Below are 17352 nucleotides of genomic sequence, written 5' to 3' on the forward strand. Positions count from 1 at the left end.
GGTGCTTATAACTTTTTGCTTTATTATTTCTTTTGCAATTCCACAAGGCAATTTAGAAACATCATAGCGGCGGATAACGCCTGTTGAACATAGGTGAAAGCAAACAGCCGACGCGCGTTTCGACCCAAGTCTTTTTCAGGGCCAATTAAGTGGTACGGTGTGCTCTCTGATTAGGGCTGGTAGTTGGTCCTCCCGTGTCCGGGTGCCAGTGGGGCTGATTAGCCTGATCTGGCGCTGCGATCGGCGGAAGCGAGCGATGAGCCTGTTTCACGAGGAGTCCCACCTGAATATTTTATAGGTGCACAGGAATTGTACCAGTATTGCCATTACCCGCCACTCACCCAAACCCAATCGGCATGGGGCATCTCACAAAACTCTGAGTTCAGAAATAGGAGTACATCAAATCACACAGACACCTCAAAAAGTGTGCCATCTGAAAACTAACATACCCAGAGGGCCTCCCAAACCTGCAAAAAAAACAGGGAACATTTAAAAATAGCACCCGAACATGGTGCTTCTGGGATCTTTGGACATTTGAACAGCATATACATCCAAATGATGTAAGGTTTTGAACTCAGATAACCATTTGTGCACGCTTAAGAACCTATAAGAAATCCCATCCTGTAAAGTGTGTCTGTTGAGCAGTATTGTCTCTGAATTTCCCTACTAGGAGTATACCAACTCTTCAGAGCTGCTTTATTGAGGGGGAGAATGGCAGTCTCTTTGGCAACTAACTGGAAGAGCTACTGCTGATAGTTAAGGTTTGTGGTATTCTGCATTGCAATTTCTAAATTAGACCCGTACATTACTCTTTACTGCAGTGTTGTTGTAATAAATGGGTAGTATCCTAGTGAAGTAGCAATGAAGTGAATGAGAGTCTCAGTCAATGTAGCAAAGCTGAAGCAAAGTGTGAGTGCACAGCTGACACAAAAGTTCAGGCAAGTCTAGGCAAAGTAACACTTTTCTCTGCTGACTGCTTAACCAAGCCTCCCGACAGGCATATCACTCTAGGCACAGCCTTACTTTACAGAGCAAACCACCTTAAGTGCACCAGGATCAAAAGGGCACAACCAACAGACAGTACAATTACATCCTATATCAGGCAACAAGTTCTCTGCTGTCACAAAAACAACAAATCTCACTTGCAACTTCTTATAGCACATTAAATTGGCCATAAACCAAGTCCAATTCCTCGATGGGGATAGGGCTGGCCATGAAGAGCAGTGGATTTCCTGTGTCAACAGGGTTAACACACCTGCTTCTAATTTGCCTTTGAGTTCTACAGTCATTTGGGTGCTTTTTCAACCACAATACAATATCCACATTAAATAATGGCGCAGAACTAGCATTCTTCAGACCGGGCAGAGAAGGTAAACTCAAAGTGAAGTAGAAATAGCATTTTCTTTTTAATTTAAAAGCTCAAAAATACCAAGTAATATAATTTTAAACACACAGTGACACAATGGCGAATATAATTATTTTACAGTATGTACAGTTATTTTTTCTCCTTTTTTTAAATTTCGGATTAGAAATTACATTGTCTTTGAAATGAAATGGGACGACAGAGCCAAGTGCCCACTCCACCCATCCTCAATTCATCCAGGGGAAATAGAACTAATTAAATAAAAAAATATTATAGTATTTCAAATCATTATTCTGCATGAAGCACATAAGGCAACTCTAATAAAAGTTGGGGTGGGGTACTGGAGGAGCTGCTGCCCCCATTTAAATACAAAAGGAATGTGCTAGGAAACTTTCTTGTTCGAGAATAATAAAGTTGATAAAAAAGCTTCAGTTTTAGCACGGGTTAGCGTGTGATGTATCCAAAGAGCCTGTGATAGTGCAGAGCCCAGCAGCCGCACAGCTGATGGACCAAGTGTCCGTTTCCTTGGAATATTTATGAATTTGCAATCACGCCCCGGGACGGTGCCATGCACAGATTTCGGCACAGGACCGTAAACTTCTGACAAAGCTTACGACTTCCCCTCATGGGACATGATTAGTTCCATACAATAAACATACTGCTCCAAAACGGAGCCAAAAGGTGCTTTCATCAATGAAAGGGGGAAAGGCCTGCTGCGCCAGAACCACGTTCCATTTTCTTGCAAGAAGGATTTGAAGGACTTCGACCTTGTTCCAACGAGGGCTGCAGGCTGCCAATCTTTGGGTATCAGAGTACCACCAGGGAAGTGAGAAGCTGCTCAGTCTATATGGGTTGCCCCCTCAAAGGAACCTGCGTTGGATAGAACAGCAGAGGGACCATATTCATGAGCTGTGGCAAGCTCAAACTTAATTCCCCAAGACATACTGTGAGGAGCAGATCCAGTTAAACTCACAAGAGAACGTTTTCCTGAATTCTAGGATGGCTACTTGCTTGGTCGTCGGGTCTTATTCAAACCCTAAATAGTTCTTGCTTTGAAGCATGAAGGTGGCTTGCTTATTCTTCAGATTTAGCTCTGCTGGAGTCCTGCTCAGCCTTCTGATGCAGTCTACCTCAAACCGCTGTCAGGCATGCTGCTCCATCATGTGGGGATGTCTTGAACAACTCTAAGAATTAGGCAAGCTCCATCACAGGTTCTTACTGATCAAGTGTGTTTTGTAGTGCTTTGTTAGGTGGTCACTTCTCATGAAGCGCTTCTGACACTGTGCACATTCAAACCGCTTGTCTCCTGCAAGTGGAAAGAATATAAAATGTTATAAGACTGCACCAACTGTTGACAAAAACCAGCTCTGCTCCCCTTTCCCTCTCCAGCCACAGTTATGTGTGACCATCATGCTGAAAATGATTATGTTGGCTGGTCATGAAGATGAAGACTTAGAGCTGCCTATTCACTGTCAAATCAGCTGCCCAGCTGCCCGTCATTCAGTTCAACCAGAGTAATAAATATTCAGTCTTCCATAGAGAAAACTCCACTTGGGAATCAGTGAATGCTGGGTGAGGCAAATGAAGCATGATTCTGCACAAGTTTCACATGCCACCAATCTTTAGCTTTACTCAGTCTTTGGCGGCACATTGCTTTTAGTGTAAGAGCTGAACCATATACATTTACAGCAGTTAGCCATGTTTAGTACATGTGAGAGGCGCATGGCCATGGACAGTGGTTGGAGCATGTGAATGGTACACAATGTACAACCAGAGTCAACGCAACAAGTTCAAAAATCAAACAGGGAATGTTTTTCTGATTCGTGTCCCATGATGCTCACCAATCATAGTTTGCTCAATACCTCCCGCTGGGAATCCCAAATACTAGACAAATGTATATATGCTGAAAAAGAAATAGGTGTAATTCCAGTTCGCCATCTGGATGTGGTCATATTCATAAAGCTGGAATACCTCCACCCATGAAAACCTACATACTTAAACATACATACTCAATCCATCCTCCCACACAAGGTGTGCCCCATTTGCTTTACTTTGTGCACCTCCAAGTACAATAAACCTCCACAAAGCACCCAAGTACTACATTAATATAATGAAAAGCCCTGAACCAGAAAAACAATCTTGCAGATAAGCAGACATGTAAAAGTAAGGCAAATGACACTTCCCTTTAAAGTGCAAGGATGCAGCAGCCTTTCATAATACACCCTAATGGCGGATTCATTTCAGATCGTTTTACATGCTGCTCTTGGAGGGGAGGAGGGCGGGCATTGATGAATATAATGAAAATACCCATAAAGGAGAACTGCAATTACAAGCAACTATTCCTTCGCCATCATAGGATTGCCATTATTATTCATACATCTTGATGAATAGCAAGCCTATCCATCATACCTCTGGGGGGAAGGAATATCAAACGACCCCAAATGTCTTTTGGACTGGGGGAGGGACAGGGGCAGGAAATAAACTGAAAAAAGGAAATGACGTATCCAACTATTTCTTAGGAACAACTGACCCACTTGAGCATCAGCTCTAGCATGGAGCCCTAAACAGTAATGGGACGCAAACATATGAATAGACTTCCAAATAGCAGTTTTACAGATTTCAGAAGAGATTAGAGAGAAAACTCGACTGATTCGCAATGGGGAAATTAGGAAACCGTCCTTCCCATGTTATGCTCCGAATCTCTTGCACCCCATACCTGTGCCAATCCAGACTGCTCAAAGTCTCCTTCATTTTAGGAGAAAAACACCTGGATCTTCCAACACCACCTTGGTGTAACCTAGGTTCTTGCCATCTTGTGCACATCACCAACTGCATATTTGACTGGAGATAATTACAAATGTTTACTTGATTTGTTAAATTCTCGCATCAAATGTTTTGTTCTATGACCAGTACAGTCCTCCTTTGCTCTAGAGTTGGGTTAACCCTATGAAAGAAAATATAAATTAAAAAAAAAAAAACAAAAAAAAAACATTGCTCTTGACTGTTTTGAGGAAGGAAAGCCCGATTTTACCATACTATAGTTTACAAACAACTTTAGACTCCAGGTCTTCTGTGCTCTTAAATAAAAATACGTCAGTGATCTTAATGGCCAGGATAGGACTAGCCATATGTGCTGTAGTGGTAGGATTCAGGAAGGAAGAAAGTAAAGAACTAAACTGATTTGTAAGAAATCAAGACTGCGGAGGGCAAAAAAAGAAGGGCATCTCCTCTGGTCCAGCTTATTGTGAACAAAATATACAAGGTTTATTAATGATGGCCACCAAAACGTCGGTCTTTGAAAGGAGCTGCAAATCGGCAAGGGGGGCATCAATTGGTTCAGGACAATGTTACATTTTAAGGGGGCAATGGGTTCTTACTGGGTGATCCAATTTAAGACCTTCTAAACAGATCACTGGGATAGTGAAGAATGATTCCTGTGAAGAGCATTTACTGTAGGCACTGAAAGACACCCTACGCATCTTTATGGATACAAACTGCAAGAAAGGGTTTGGCTATCTCCAAGCAATCCATCTCTAGTTGGATCACTATGCATTTCAGAATGTTATTTCAATGCAAGGAAGTATTTACATCCGGGCAACAGAGCCCACTCCACTATTGGGGGGAAGAGGGGGTGGCAGCCTCTCCAACTCTCCAAAGTGGGGTGCCAGTGAGAGACATCTGCCAAGCGGCATCTTGGTCCACACTGCATAACTTCACCAAACACTACTGTCTGGATGTAGCCCATGGAGTAGACTATCGCTTTGTGAGGGTGGTTTTACAAAGGTTCCTGGTATAGGGAGTTCCATCCCGCGTCCTTCACACATACTGCTTGGGGAGTCTATCTGATAAGGAATCTCAGAGTAAAGCAATCCATTTGGAGGAGAAATTACTTACCGGTAATATTCTATGGATTCTTCATCACCCTCCCATCCAACCCCGCTATGGAAGTGCCTGCTGTTTGAGGAGTGATTTCTTTATTGACAGGAGGAGGCAAGCTCTCTTTGACAGGACTGTCGTAGAATGTATTGGTGCCTTGGCAAGCTCCCTTTGACAGGACTGTCGTAGAATGTATTGGTGCCTTCTGCAATCGCTTACCGTTTCGTTCCTCACAACAACAAAAAAACTTTAGGTTTCACTTTTTTCTATGAGTTGTGGCTGTTTCAGCCGAATCGTTTAATTCTTCCACTGCAGCGGCTGAGCTCGGGGGTGGGGGGAGAGGTAGGGGACTGAGGTACAGGGGGCACAGTGACGCAGTGTATGTACAACAACCGACATTGCATCCGGCGTCGACGACCGCTGCATCGACTCGAGGGATTGACGGCCGAGTCAAGGTCCACCACGCCCCCCCCCCCCCCCTGTTGAAGTTATAGGAGCAGCCGGCGCTGTAAGGGATATCTATCCAAATATATGACAATGCAATACCTACCGTAAAAGCATTTCTGATGGTTGTATCTGCTTAGATTCACATGCTGTGCATAGGTCCGACATCCAGTGGTCACTGCGGAGTATTGCATTTTGTTTTTCTTAGTCGAAAAAGGGGACGTCGACAAGGCGTGTCTGTAACACTATCCCTATAGTGACGTGCGTTGTACCCACAATCCCTCACGCGTCGAGGTCCCTCTGTTTGTATTTTTCTGCCCTGAGGGAGCCTTCTAGACGTGAGCGAGTACAGAAAAGAGAGAAATATAGAAAAGGATGTCTATGTTCCTTCCATCCGAGCGGGGAGGAAGGGTGGGCGCATGTGAATATAAGCAGATACAACCATCAGAAATGCTTTTACGGTAAGTAATGCATTGTCTTCTGATGTTTGTTAATCTGCTTAGAATCACATGCTGTGCATAGACTAGCGAGCAGTACCGGGAGTTGGCGGTGGGTTATGAGAAGGAACAGTAGAGAAAAGATGTCTTAATACTGCCTGTCCCACCTGGGAATCAGATCTAGAGTGTGCATCTAGACAGTAGTGTTTTGTAAAGGTGTGCACAGAACTCCAGGTAGCCGCTTTGCAGATGGACTCAAGGGGAACATTTGCAATGAACGCTATGGAAGCCCCAGTGCCTCGAGTGGAATGTGCTCTTGGCTTGAAGGGTAGTTCTCTCTTAGCAAGAGTGTAACAGAGAGTGATGCATTGAACAATCCATCTAGATATAGTGGACTTTGAAACTGCATCTCCTTCTCTTCCTGCTGCCACAGAGACAAAGAACTGATTAGTCTTTCTCATTGGTCTGGTTCTTTCCATGTAGAACATGACAGCTCTGCGTACATCTAGTGTATGCAGACTTTTTTCTCCCAAGCTGGAAGGGTTTTGAAAGAACGTTGGTAGTTCTATTGACTGGTTTACATGAAATTTCGAGATGAATTTTGGTGCAAACCTTGGGTGTGTGCGTAGAACCACCTTATCCTTGTGAACTGTTACAAAGGGGTCTAATACAGAAAGAGCCTGTAGTTCACTTACTCTCCTAATGGAGGTGATAGCTATTAGGAAAGCAGCCTTAAGAGTGAGGTCTTTAAGAGTTGCCTTGTGCATGGGTTCGAAAGGAGGGCCCATGAGTCTAGCAAGTACCACTTTTAAGTCCCATCCGGGAGCTGTTAGCTATCGGAGGGTGTATTCTCTTTACCCCCTGCATGAAGGCCTTGATAACTGGTATCTTCCACCACGACACTTTGAGTTGGGAAGTGGTGTATGCAGAAAGTGCCGCTAGGTGGACTGTAATGGAATTGAAGACTAGACATGAATCCAGTAAATGGGTCAAGTACAGAACAATGTTAGTGGGTGAGCAGTCAACCGGGTTGATGCTCTTACCTGTACACCAGATGACAAATCTTTTCCACTTGCTAGAATAGCAGTGGCGAGTATTAGGTTTTCTGGCTTCCCTGAGGATGTCCATACATCTCTGCGGGAGTTGTAAATGTCCAAATTCTATGATCTCAGGAGCCAGGCTGCTAAGTTCATGGTCTGAGGGCATGGATGCAGTGTCCTGCCCTTGTCTTGTGACAGCATGTTGTACGGGCAGGGAAGTTTCACTGGGGGAGATAGGGACATCTCCATCAAGTGAGCGAACCATGGCTGCCGGGCCCACATTGGGGCCACTAGTATCATGGTAACCTGCTCCTGGTGCATCTTGTGCACCACTCTGTTGAGAAGGGGAGTCGGGGGAAAGGCGTAAACAAATTTCCCTGACCATTGAATCAACAGACCGTTCCCCTTGGACTGGTTTTGGGGGTACATGGAGGCGTAACTTTGGCATTGTGAGGTCTCCAGAGTTGCGAACAGGTCTATTTCCGGGAACCCCCATTGCGTGAAGACGTCTAAGCCGATGCCTTCGTGCAATTGCCATTCGTACTCTTCGGGCAGGGGGAAGTCTCTGCTGAGTTTGTCTGCTAGCAGATTGAGTTCCCCTGGTACATGTTGTGATAGTAGGAACATGTTGTGTTTGAGAGCCCACTTCCATATATTCTGGGACAGCTTGGACAGTCCTGGAGAGTGAGTGCCCCCTTGCTTGTTGAGGTAGTACATGGCTGTGGTGCTGTCTGAGAGGACCATCACTGTCTTTCCTTGTAGGTGTTCCTGAAAGGCTTTCAGTGCTTTGAACACCGCTAGTAGTTCCAGCAGGTTTATATGCTTGGATGCTAAGCTCGGAGTCCACGCTCCGTGAGCAGTCTGATGGGATAGGTGAGCCCCCCATCCTGTAAGGGATGCGTCTCTGGTTAGAGTGGCTTCCACTGCGGGTGTGGCAAAAGTTTTCCCTAATAACAGGTTTTCTTTTGTCCACCACCGTAGCGAGAGAACCAAGGCCTGCGAGACTACCACTAGATCGTCCCATTGTCCGCTGGCCTGACACCACTGGCTGTAGAGCCACTCTTGCATTGGGCGCAGGCGCGCGTGAGGTACCAAATAAATACATGACGCCATCATCCCTAGCAAGCGCATTGCCTTGCGTACCGTCACCTCTCGACCTGCCACATAATGGGGGATCTGAAACAGCATGTTTTGGACCCTCTCATTGGAGGGGAAGACGAGGCCGTCCTTTGTTTGAATTAGAGCCCCTAGGAATTGTTTGATTTGGCTGGGGTCTAAGCTGGACTTCTTTTCGTTGATGGAGAAGCCCAGTTGGGACAAAAGGTCTACGGTCTTTTGGGTATTGGAGAAGCATGTTTCGTAAGAATCCCCTGTTATGAGCCAGTCGTCGAGGTAAGGGTATACCGGGATGGATAACCTGCGTAGGTGGGCCGCTGCCACTGCCAGTACTTTCGTGAATACCCTTGGTGCAGATGCTATCCCGAAGGGTAGTACTCTGAACTGGTAGTGCTTGTTCTCTATCTTGAACCTGAGGTATTTTCTGTGCGCTGGCAACATTAAAATATTAAAGTATGCATCTTTCATGTCTAGTGTTGTCATGTAATCCCCTTGTGATAACAGTGGGATTACTTCCTGCAAGGTCACCATACGAAACTTTTGGGGTTTGACAAACCTGTTCGCTGGACGCAGATCTAATACAGGGCGCATGGTTAAGTCCTTTTTGGGTACAAGGAAGTACACTGAATAAATACCTTCTGTTACCTGAGATAGGGGGACAGCCTCTATAGCTTCTTTTTTCAGTAGCTCTTCTACTTCTTGAAGAAGAATGGTGAGGTGTTCCGGTGTCATGCATCGGTTCCGTGGGGGTCTGTACTTCGGGGAACCGTTGAATTCGATGCAGTATCCGTGGGCTATGGTGGATAAAACCCAGCGGTCTGACGATATTTCCTCCCATGCTGATAGGAACGATGTTAGCCGGCCCCCGACCGGTGATGCATGGGAGGGGACCCGAATCTTCGGGTCATTTGTTGGTATTGGGCGTGGAACCTTTGGGGCTGGAGCCGCAACCTCTTCCTTTGCCACGCCGTTGGCCTCTTTGACTGAATTGGTTGTTACCCTGGTTAGAGGGCCAGTTGGTAGCAGAGTAAAATTGCTGTTGGTTTTGCTGGCGTTGGCCACGAAAGGAGCGTCTATTGCCATAGCCGCGTCTGTTAGGGGGCCTAGAAATTTGGTCAAGAGTCTTGATGGTATCAAATTCCTTCTTCCCATGTTCTAGGGCCTCATCAACTGCTTTCCCAAACAGGTGTGTTTGTTCTATGGGCTTATTTATCAGGGAAGCCTGGGTTTCCGGCTTAAATCCGAATTGCGCAGCCAGACATGGCGTTTGAGAAGTATTCCCTGAACCAGGGAACGGCCAGCCGTCTCTGCGGCATCTAAGGAGTTCTTTACGATGCCCTGGTTTACAAGAGTTCCCTCTGAGATGATATCTAACAGACGTGAACGCAGGGGTTCTGGTGCGTCCTCTGCTTCGCTGCGCAGCTTGCTCCACTGTGCATCTGCGTAGCTAGCTAGTAGGGAATTGTTATTCGCAATCCTAGTTGAGAAGGCTGCGGAGGTCGTGATTCTCTTCCCAAGTGCATAGAGCTTCTTGCCCTCTTTGTCAGGTGGTGCCTCACTAGTGGATAGTGGTACCCCAGCTCTTTTTCTTGTATTCGTAACTACAAGGGAGTCCGGAATAGAATGTCCTCCGATGTACAAGGGGTCAGAGGACGAAGGGCTGAAGAGCTTTTCTATCCGAGGGTTGACCCCTCTGACTAATGCAGGATTGGAAAGGGAAGGAGTTATTCTTCGCTTTATGGAAGCCAGGAGCAGAAAAGACTGACTAACAGGGGCTTTTTCTTTAACAACTTTTTCTACAAAGTCTATGTCAGGAAGAGTTTCCCCTGTGTCTATTTCAAAATGCGCTGCTGCCTTGCGCAATAGTGCATTAAGGGAAGGTTGGTCATCTATGGGAGAGGTGTTTCCAATAGGTGAATCCTTGGGAGGAGAAGGGTGAAAGGCATCAGGGTCTGAGTGCACAGATGGGGATTGCCAAGGCTGCACTGATGGGGATTGCCAGGGCTGCGAGGTGGCTGTATCTTCTTCAAAAACTCCTGCACTAGTGTAAGGATCTTCTTCAAACCCCTCTTCCTCATGTTCTTCCTCTCCACCCAAACCCTCCTCATCTTCTTGGAGGTATTGCTCCTCTTCAGTGAGGTTATATACGTCTGTAGAAAGGGGAAACAGTCTAGGGATCTTGACCCTAGGGTCATCCTGGGGCCATTCTCCTGGTCTTTTGTGTGTGGGTGGGTTTTGGCTTCCCAAAAACCTTTCCATTTTCTCCATACAAGAATGGAGTCTTTCAAGGGTCTCATGGGGGACCCCTGAATAGTCTAGAGGGGGGAAATCAATGTTTTCGCCTTCCAAACGCTTAGAACGCTCCCACAACGTCGACAAAAGGTTTCCCTCGCCCTCAGAAAAGCCCTCCGGTAGTTCAGAAGTGCCCTTAGATGAAGGGGGCAGTTCTTGGCTACTCTTGTGCTTTTTCGGCGTTTCTATAGCTTTTGGTGCGGTATTCGACGTCTGTTTCGTCGTCCGCTTACGTTTGTCTTCGGAAACAATTCTCGCCAGGCTCTCGACGAGTTAGTCGGTAGAGGGCTCTGGTATCGACGTTGCCTGCGTTACGCGTTGTTTCTCGACGGCCGCTCTATGGAGCGTTACGTCGGATGTTTGAGGTAGCGCCCGTGTTTGATGAAAGCCCAATCGCTGGTCGCGGCTGCGTTTGCGGGTGGGGCTTGAGACCCTTACGGTCTGAGGTAGACGCCGGAGTGCCCTGCGTCCCCTTCGGCCCCGATGGATCCTTCGTCTTCGACGAAGAGCCGTGGGTTGTGTGCTTAGGCCTATGGGGTCTATGTGCGTCCTTGTCGCCTCGGTGTTCATCCCCATAAGCAGGGCGTGAGCCGAACCCGTCGGGGTCGGGGACGGACGTCGAGGAGCGCGAGCGCTCCTTCTGGGGGTTAATGACTTCCGTAACGGACGTCGAGTTATCACCCTCCTCGTCACTTTCTGTAACAGCGGCGGCGGGTGAGGAAACTGACTTCGACATAGCGTAGTCCGCCCACCTCTTAACTTTCCGTTCTTTGAGTTCTTGGTTTCAAGAGCTTACAGGCCGCGCAGCTGTCCTCCTTATGATCGAGGGGCAAGCAACGATTACAGAGCTTGTGTTTATCCTTCCAAGTGTATTTGCCCCTACAGCGTGGGCAAAACTTAAAAGGTGTCCTCTCCATAGCTGAGGCAATAATAACTGGTGATAACAACCCCAAGGGAAAGATAGGGGAGAAAGAAAGACATTCTTAAAGAGAAGATAAAAGTTCGAACCCCCACTCTCCCTACTGTATGTTGGCCGGCGAGGCCAGGCCACGTGTTCGGCAGCACCGAAGGATCCCCTCCGTCTCTTCCCCTCCGTCGAAAACTTGTTCGGCGGAGAAACAGCTTCACAGCTAACGTCGAGTGGAGGGATCTTTAAGAATATAATAAGTATAATTAAGGACCGAGGTCCGTAGTAAGTATTTTGCAATGTCTCTCTAGGAGCTCCGCGTAAGGCGACCAGAAGCTGGGCGGAAAAAAACAATCTGAGGGACCTCGACGCGTGAGGGATTGTGGGTACAACGCACGTCACTATAGGGATAGTGTTACAGACACGCCTTGTCGACGTCCCCTTTTTCGACTACGAAAAACAAAATGCAATACTCCGCAGTGACCACTGGATGTCGGACCTATGCACAGCATGTGATTCTAAGCAGATTAACAAACATCAGAAATATATATATATATATGGAGGAAATAATCTCATTAGTCAGCACATCAGCAGTCAGGCCTTCATGTAGAATTCTCACCCAGCCTAAAAACTCTGTCCTGAAATTCATTATTTCTAGTGTCTGAAATAGGAAGTCCCAATAGTTCAGTCAAAACCTTTTTCAGCATCTAAAGATATTGCTGCAACTCCAGTCTTTAATTTATTGGCTTCTTACATTGTCAGCAATAGCTTTCTCATATTTGCCGCAGATATGCTCACTTTGACAAGACCAGTTTGGTTGGGATTCACTAGCTTTGGTAAGACCACTTCCAATCTTCGTGCCAATATTTTGAAATCACAAATTTGAATTACATCGGGTAACTTCTCAGGGCTGTCTACTTTGACGCCCGCTCTTTGCATCATCGTTGGAACCTCTGGCTGCTGACACTGGATCAGAGAATAAGAATGTGATGGTCAACTTTCAGGGCGTTATGCAAAAACTGCGGTTCTATGCAGATGACCTAATGCTACAGGACTGGCCATCTTCAATTCCTTCATAATGGCCAGCTTTCGAAATAAAGTGCCTCAAACCGTAGCCTTTGCCATGCTCACAATTTTGAAATACAGCTAATTTGACAGACTATGGCTTTAAACTGGTGTCCTTTTAAGATGTTGTATCTGGGAGCACGACTGACTAAAGAAGAAAAAAAAATGAAATGAAACTAACCTGAAAATGCAGATAGACAGATTATTGGCAGACCTGTTAAAATGGGATTCCCTCAATCTCTGTTTGGGTGGAAAAGTGAATGTCTTGAAAAAGACTGCTGTACCACGGATCACTTACATCACAAGTATAATTCTCCCTCCAACCCAGTAAGTCTCGGATGAGAAGGTTGGACAGCATGATCAGTCATTTCTATGGGAGCATAAAGCGAGGTTGAAGCTTTGGAAACTTCAGCTTCAGAGTAATAAAGGGGGTCCGATTGTGCCAGATTCTTATTACCTTGCCTTTATGTCGAGACACACTGCCATTTTTTCAGGAACCCTTTGACAAGCGGTCAATTGCAGAGGGAAGTGTATTGGGTCCGCTCGAACCTTTGGGGTTGTTGACTACTCAAAATTAGAAGAAATGGGATACATCTGTTCTTATAGATTTTATGCACAGCTGTTGGAGAGATATAGTTAAGCAACTGAAAGTGGAGGAACTTAGTTCAGCATCGATATTGTTGAGTCCCCTGATTAAAATGCAATAAATTGGGTTTGAAGAATAGGTGGTCTATTTCATGGAGGGTCGCGGCTCCCCCCTTTCAGAGCATGAGAATTAAATACGACCTCAGAGACAGTACACACGGAGAGTATAGGTTCCTTAAGTCAGCTGTAACCTTCCGGCAGCTACCAAAGGTTGACCTGACAATCTATAGTATGCTAGGGTGGTCAGGAACATATGGCCTCGGTGGTATGCAAATTAAATGGATCTTCAGAATGGAATGCTCAACTCTTAGAAACTTGGTCAGCCCGACCCATTGGAGGTCATTGCCAAAATGGGATGCTCTTTACAGAAATATTCCTTGTATGTCTATTAACACTGGTGAGCGGGCAAGGCAGGTGAAGTTACTCAACAGGATTTTCTGGACACCTGAGTGCTTGTGCAAACCATGCCTCAGTGAATGATGCTTGCTGGGGACTGTGGCCAAATGGTAGGCTATTTGGAACATATGTTAAAGGACCGCTCTAAAGTAAAGACCTTCTGAAACAACATCACAGGAGTGATGAACACGGCAACAAGGTTCCTTGTTGTGGATAGAGTAGGACTTCAGGACTTTAATTTTGGAAGAGGATACAAGTCTGGATGAGCCATCTTACCCGCAGGTTACCTGGCTCTTCAGGGCCTCTATGGTGGCCAAGCAAATCACCCTGTGGAATTGGAAATCTACTGTCTACTCAACCAAAGATATGTGGCTTCGGGAGATTTACTTCCTTTCCAGTATCGAGAGGGTTGCGCTGCGGACCACAAGAAAAGCAACATGTATGAAGACATAAGGGGGAGATTTCCCTGACCTGGATTTGGAGGGACTTGATGGCTGGCTGAACCTGGAGGAAAATTGGAGAATTTATATTTTGTGGAGCGAGTCCCTTTTTCTTCTTTTGGGTTGTATGGTTATCTGGAATTGTTGATGGGGTTGTGTTAAGACCAAACAGAAAAAAATGCAAACAAATCAAATAAGAAAAAAAAAAGGAAAAAAACCTGGCAAGATAGAATTAGCCAAAGAAAGGTGATACAGCTGTACCATCCATTCTGGACATATCAAGTGGCTGCTCCTGTCTAGGCAACATAGAAAGAACCTTTTCCACTTGAAGGTGTATGAAGGGCGTGTGGAGCGGTCCATTGAGCAGCTTCAGGACCTCCATGCAGTTTAGGGCCAAGGTGTACATATTGTAGGACCGGAAGAGCCGACTAGTTAAGTTCTGCAATGGTAGTTTGTAGTGAAGCATGCTGTGGTTTAACCGAGACAGGAAATCTTCACGGCAGTCTCAGATATCGGTCAATGGAGAGGTACAGGCGATCTATGTACCAGCATTGGCAAGGCCACACCATTGGTTCTGTGGATTAAACACATGTCCCAATCCCTTTGGGCAGAAGGGAGAATCCAAGGAAAGGCAAAGAAAAATGAGTGACCAGTTCATCAAAAGGTCATTCCTTTCCGTGGCACAGAGGCGCAGGAGGCAAGTGTCGGTGGCAGTCTGGCAGCAGTGTTTGTTGAAAGGAGACCTGCTGTTTTTTCCTCCATAAATCAAATTATAATTGTTCATTTATAACGCACTGAATACCAATGTGTTTTCGAAGCGCAGGATCAGGATTCGAACCTGTGCTCCACTGCGTTGTCTTGCTTCCAAGACAAACGCGTTGTATGCTGTACGAGTCCCTAAATGCAAAAATAAATGATGTAGTCGCTTTGCTTACACTACTGAATACAGAGATCTCCTTTGTTGAAGGCTTTTTAATAGCACATAAGCTTACTCTCGTGCCCAGGTTGGATAAAAAAAAATGGTGAACAAGCAAGTTGCAACAAAGCCTATCGAACGAAGCCATGAGGGACTGCGGCCATCTCCTGTGTTGCACGTTACTGTTCCAAACACTTTAGAAATCACACCATCTAGACATTCTCTTCATAATTCACCAGCGATGCCACTTGAAAATCCGACTTTGGTTTCAAATTTTTCTTGCCATCTGCCTTTGATGCCTACGCCCGATGCCGACAGTCCAACAAATCAATTACCCTATTTTTTCTCAAAGGAAGAAATCGAGAAAAGTTGCCAAGCTAAAAGAAAATCCAAGAACCAACAAGCCATGTTAAAACCCTCGACTAGCGGCTTGCAAAAAAGTCTACACTCAGTAATCACGCCTCCCGTGGATTGCGCTGGGAATGGGGGGTGGGCGGGGGTGCATAGGGTGGGAGGAGTCTGATGAAACAAATAGAAATAGTATCTCAGTTGATACAATCATTGCATGATACAAACCAGAGGGTAGGTCTGTTCCCTCTCAAGTCTTGGTCCAATGGAACAAAAGGCACAAGTTACTTACCTGTAACTGTTGTTCTCCAGCATGGTTCTGGAATGGAGTCACATGCTCATGAATATTCCGTCGTCAGGCTGGGAATGCTCGGTAAAGAAAAAAATCAGTTTCAGTTTCGTTTCTGAACTGTCTTTCTCCTAACAACCAATCACTGGTCTCTGGGTCATACTGCCCCTAGTCAATGATTGCCCTCTACCCAAGCCCCTCCTCTGGCAGCAATCTTCAGATTTGGTAGCATGTAAAGTGGCAGTAGGGCCAAGAGAAGAGCCACAGAGGGGTAGGCGGGAGGGTTTGCATGTGAATCTATGCCAGACGCATGCTGGAGAACAACAGTTACAGGTAAGTAACTTGTTCCTTCTCCAGCATGTGGTCTGGCATGGATTCACATGCTCATGAATAAAGAATACATGGCAGTACACACATGCACAACCACGGGAGGTGGCAAGGCTCAACATTAAGCATCTGAACAACTCAACATTAAGCATCCCTTACCTCCTCACTAGGCTCACCTTTAAGCAAACAGGTTGCACAGCACTGCTTGGCCGACTCTGGACTCTTCCCTGGAATCCCGGTCGACACAGTAGAATCTCGTGAAGGTGTGCGTCGACTTCCACGTAGCAGCCCTGCAGATGTCCCACAGGGGCACACCAGACAGGAACGCTGTAGTTGCAGCGATCGCTCTGGTCGAATGGGCTCGGACTGCCAGGCAATGGTCGGTTTGCCAACCGGTAACAATGGGTGATGCAGCAGGAGAGCCACCTGGAAATGGAAGCCTTAGAGAGGGCCTTCCCTTGGTTCACAGGGCCAAAGTTCACAAACAGTTGTGACGTCTTCCGAAAACTCTTCATGAGGTCCATGTATAACTTCAGCGCTCTAGCCACATTTAGCGAGTGCAGTTCCCTCAGCCGGCGACGAAGGCGTCGGGAAGAAAACAGGTAACACCAAGGGCTTGTTTAGATGAAAGTCCGACGGCACCTTGAGCATGAAGGAGTGGTGCGTCCGCAGCAACACCCTCGTTTCGTGAAATGTCAAGTACGGAGGTTTACAGGAGAGGGCCTGGATCTCTCCCACTCGTCGTGCAGAGGTGATGGCCACAAGAAATGCGGTCTTCCACAATAAGAATTTCAGCAGCGCTGAATGCATAGGCTCGAACGGAGGACCCATGAGCCTAGTCAGCACCACATTGAGCTCTCACGCCGGGGCCAGAGCCTTCACCGGCGGGAACGAGCGGGATAGTCCTTTCATGAACTCCTTGCCCAGGCAGTGCTACCACAGCGATGACCACCCGGAGCTCTGGTGTAGCGGGAGATAGCCGCCAGATGAATCTTGATGGAAGCGTGTGCTAGTCCTACTTTGGCCAGCGACAGCAAGTATGGCAGAACCTGAGGGGCCATGACTCAGAGGGTTTATCTTCTGTGCACGGCACCAGACTGTGAACCTCATCCACATAAGTCCGTAGCACTTCAGCATAGAGGAAGTCCTGGCCTTGGCAAGTACCTCCTTGCAGTCTGCCGGGATCGCATATCCTCCGAATTCTAGTGCTGCAGGAGCCAGGCCTGCAAGTTCAGCGACCCTGGGTCGTGATGTAGAATTGCGCCTCATTCTTTGGCGAGATGGTCTACGGCCGCCAGAAAGCTTGACTGGAGGGGACGCTGACAAGTCCAGAAGGTGGACGGCACATCCTGGCGGAATTTAGTGGCCTTCAACCAGTGCCGCCGACGAAAGCAAACGCTGTTGCCCGTCTGGCGGAACCCTGTGTCGGCGAGGTCCATGGCTACCATGAT

General features: G+C 46.7%; 1 protein-coding gene across 2 annotated transcripts in view; it reads right to left on the reverse strand.

The window, feature by feature from the left end:
- Positions 1-1387: 1387 nt before the first annotated feature.
- The window catches only part of SP2 (Sp2 transcription factor), a 267341-nt gene continuing 251376 nt past the window's right edge, over positions 1388-17352 (reverse strand). Inside the window, exon 7 of one of the 2 annotated variants that reach the window (XM_069634642.1) lies at positions 1388-2669. In XM_069634642.1, the coding sequence (XP_069490743.1) occupies positions 2569-2669 (101 nt within the window). In that variant the 3' untranslated portion in view covers positions 1388-2568. The remainder of the gene's footprint in view (positions 2670-17352) is intronic. The other variant, XM_069634643.1, reaches the window with a different exon arrangement.

Source organism: Ambystoma mexicanum, chromosome 13 (assembly GCF_040938575.1).
Source record: "Ambystoma mexicanum isolate Mex_15411 chromosome 13, UKY_AmexF1_1, whole genome shotgun sequence".
NCBI classification, from domain to species: domain Eukaryota; kingdom Metazoa; phylum Chordata; class Amphibia; order Caudata; family Ambystomatidae; genus Ambystoma; species Ambystoma mexicanum.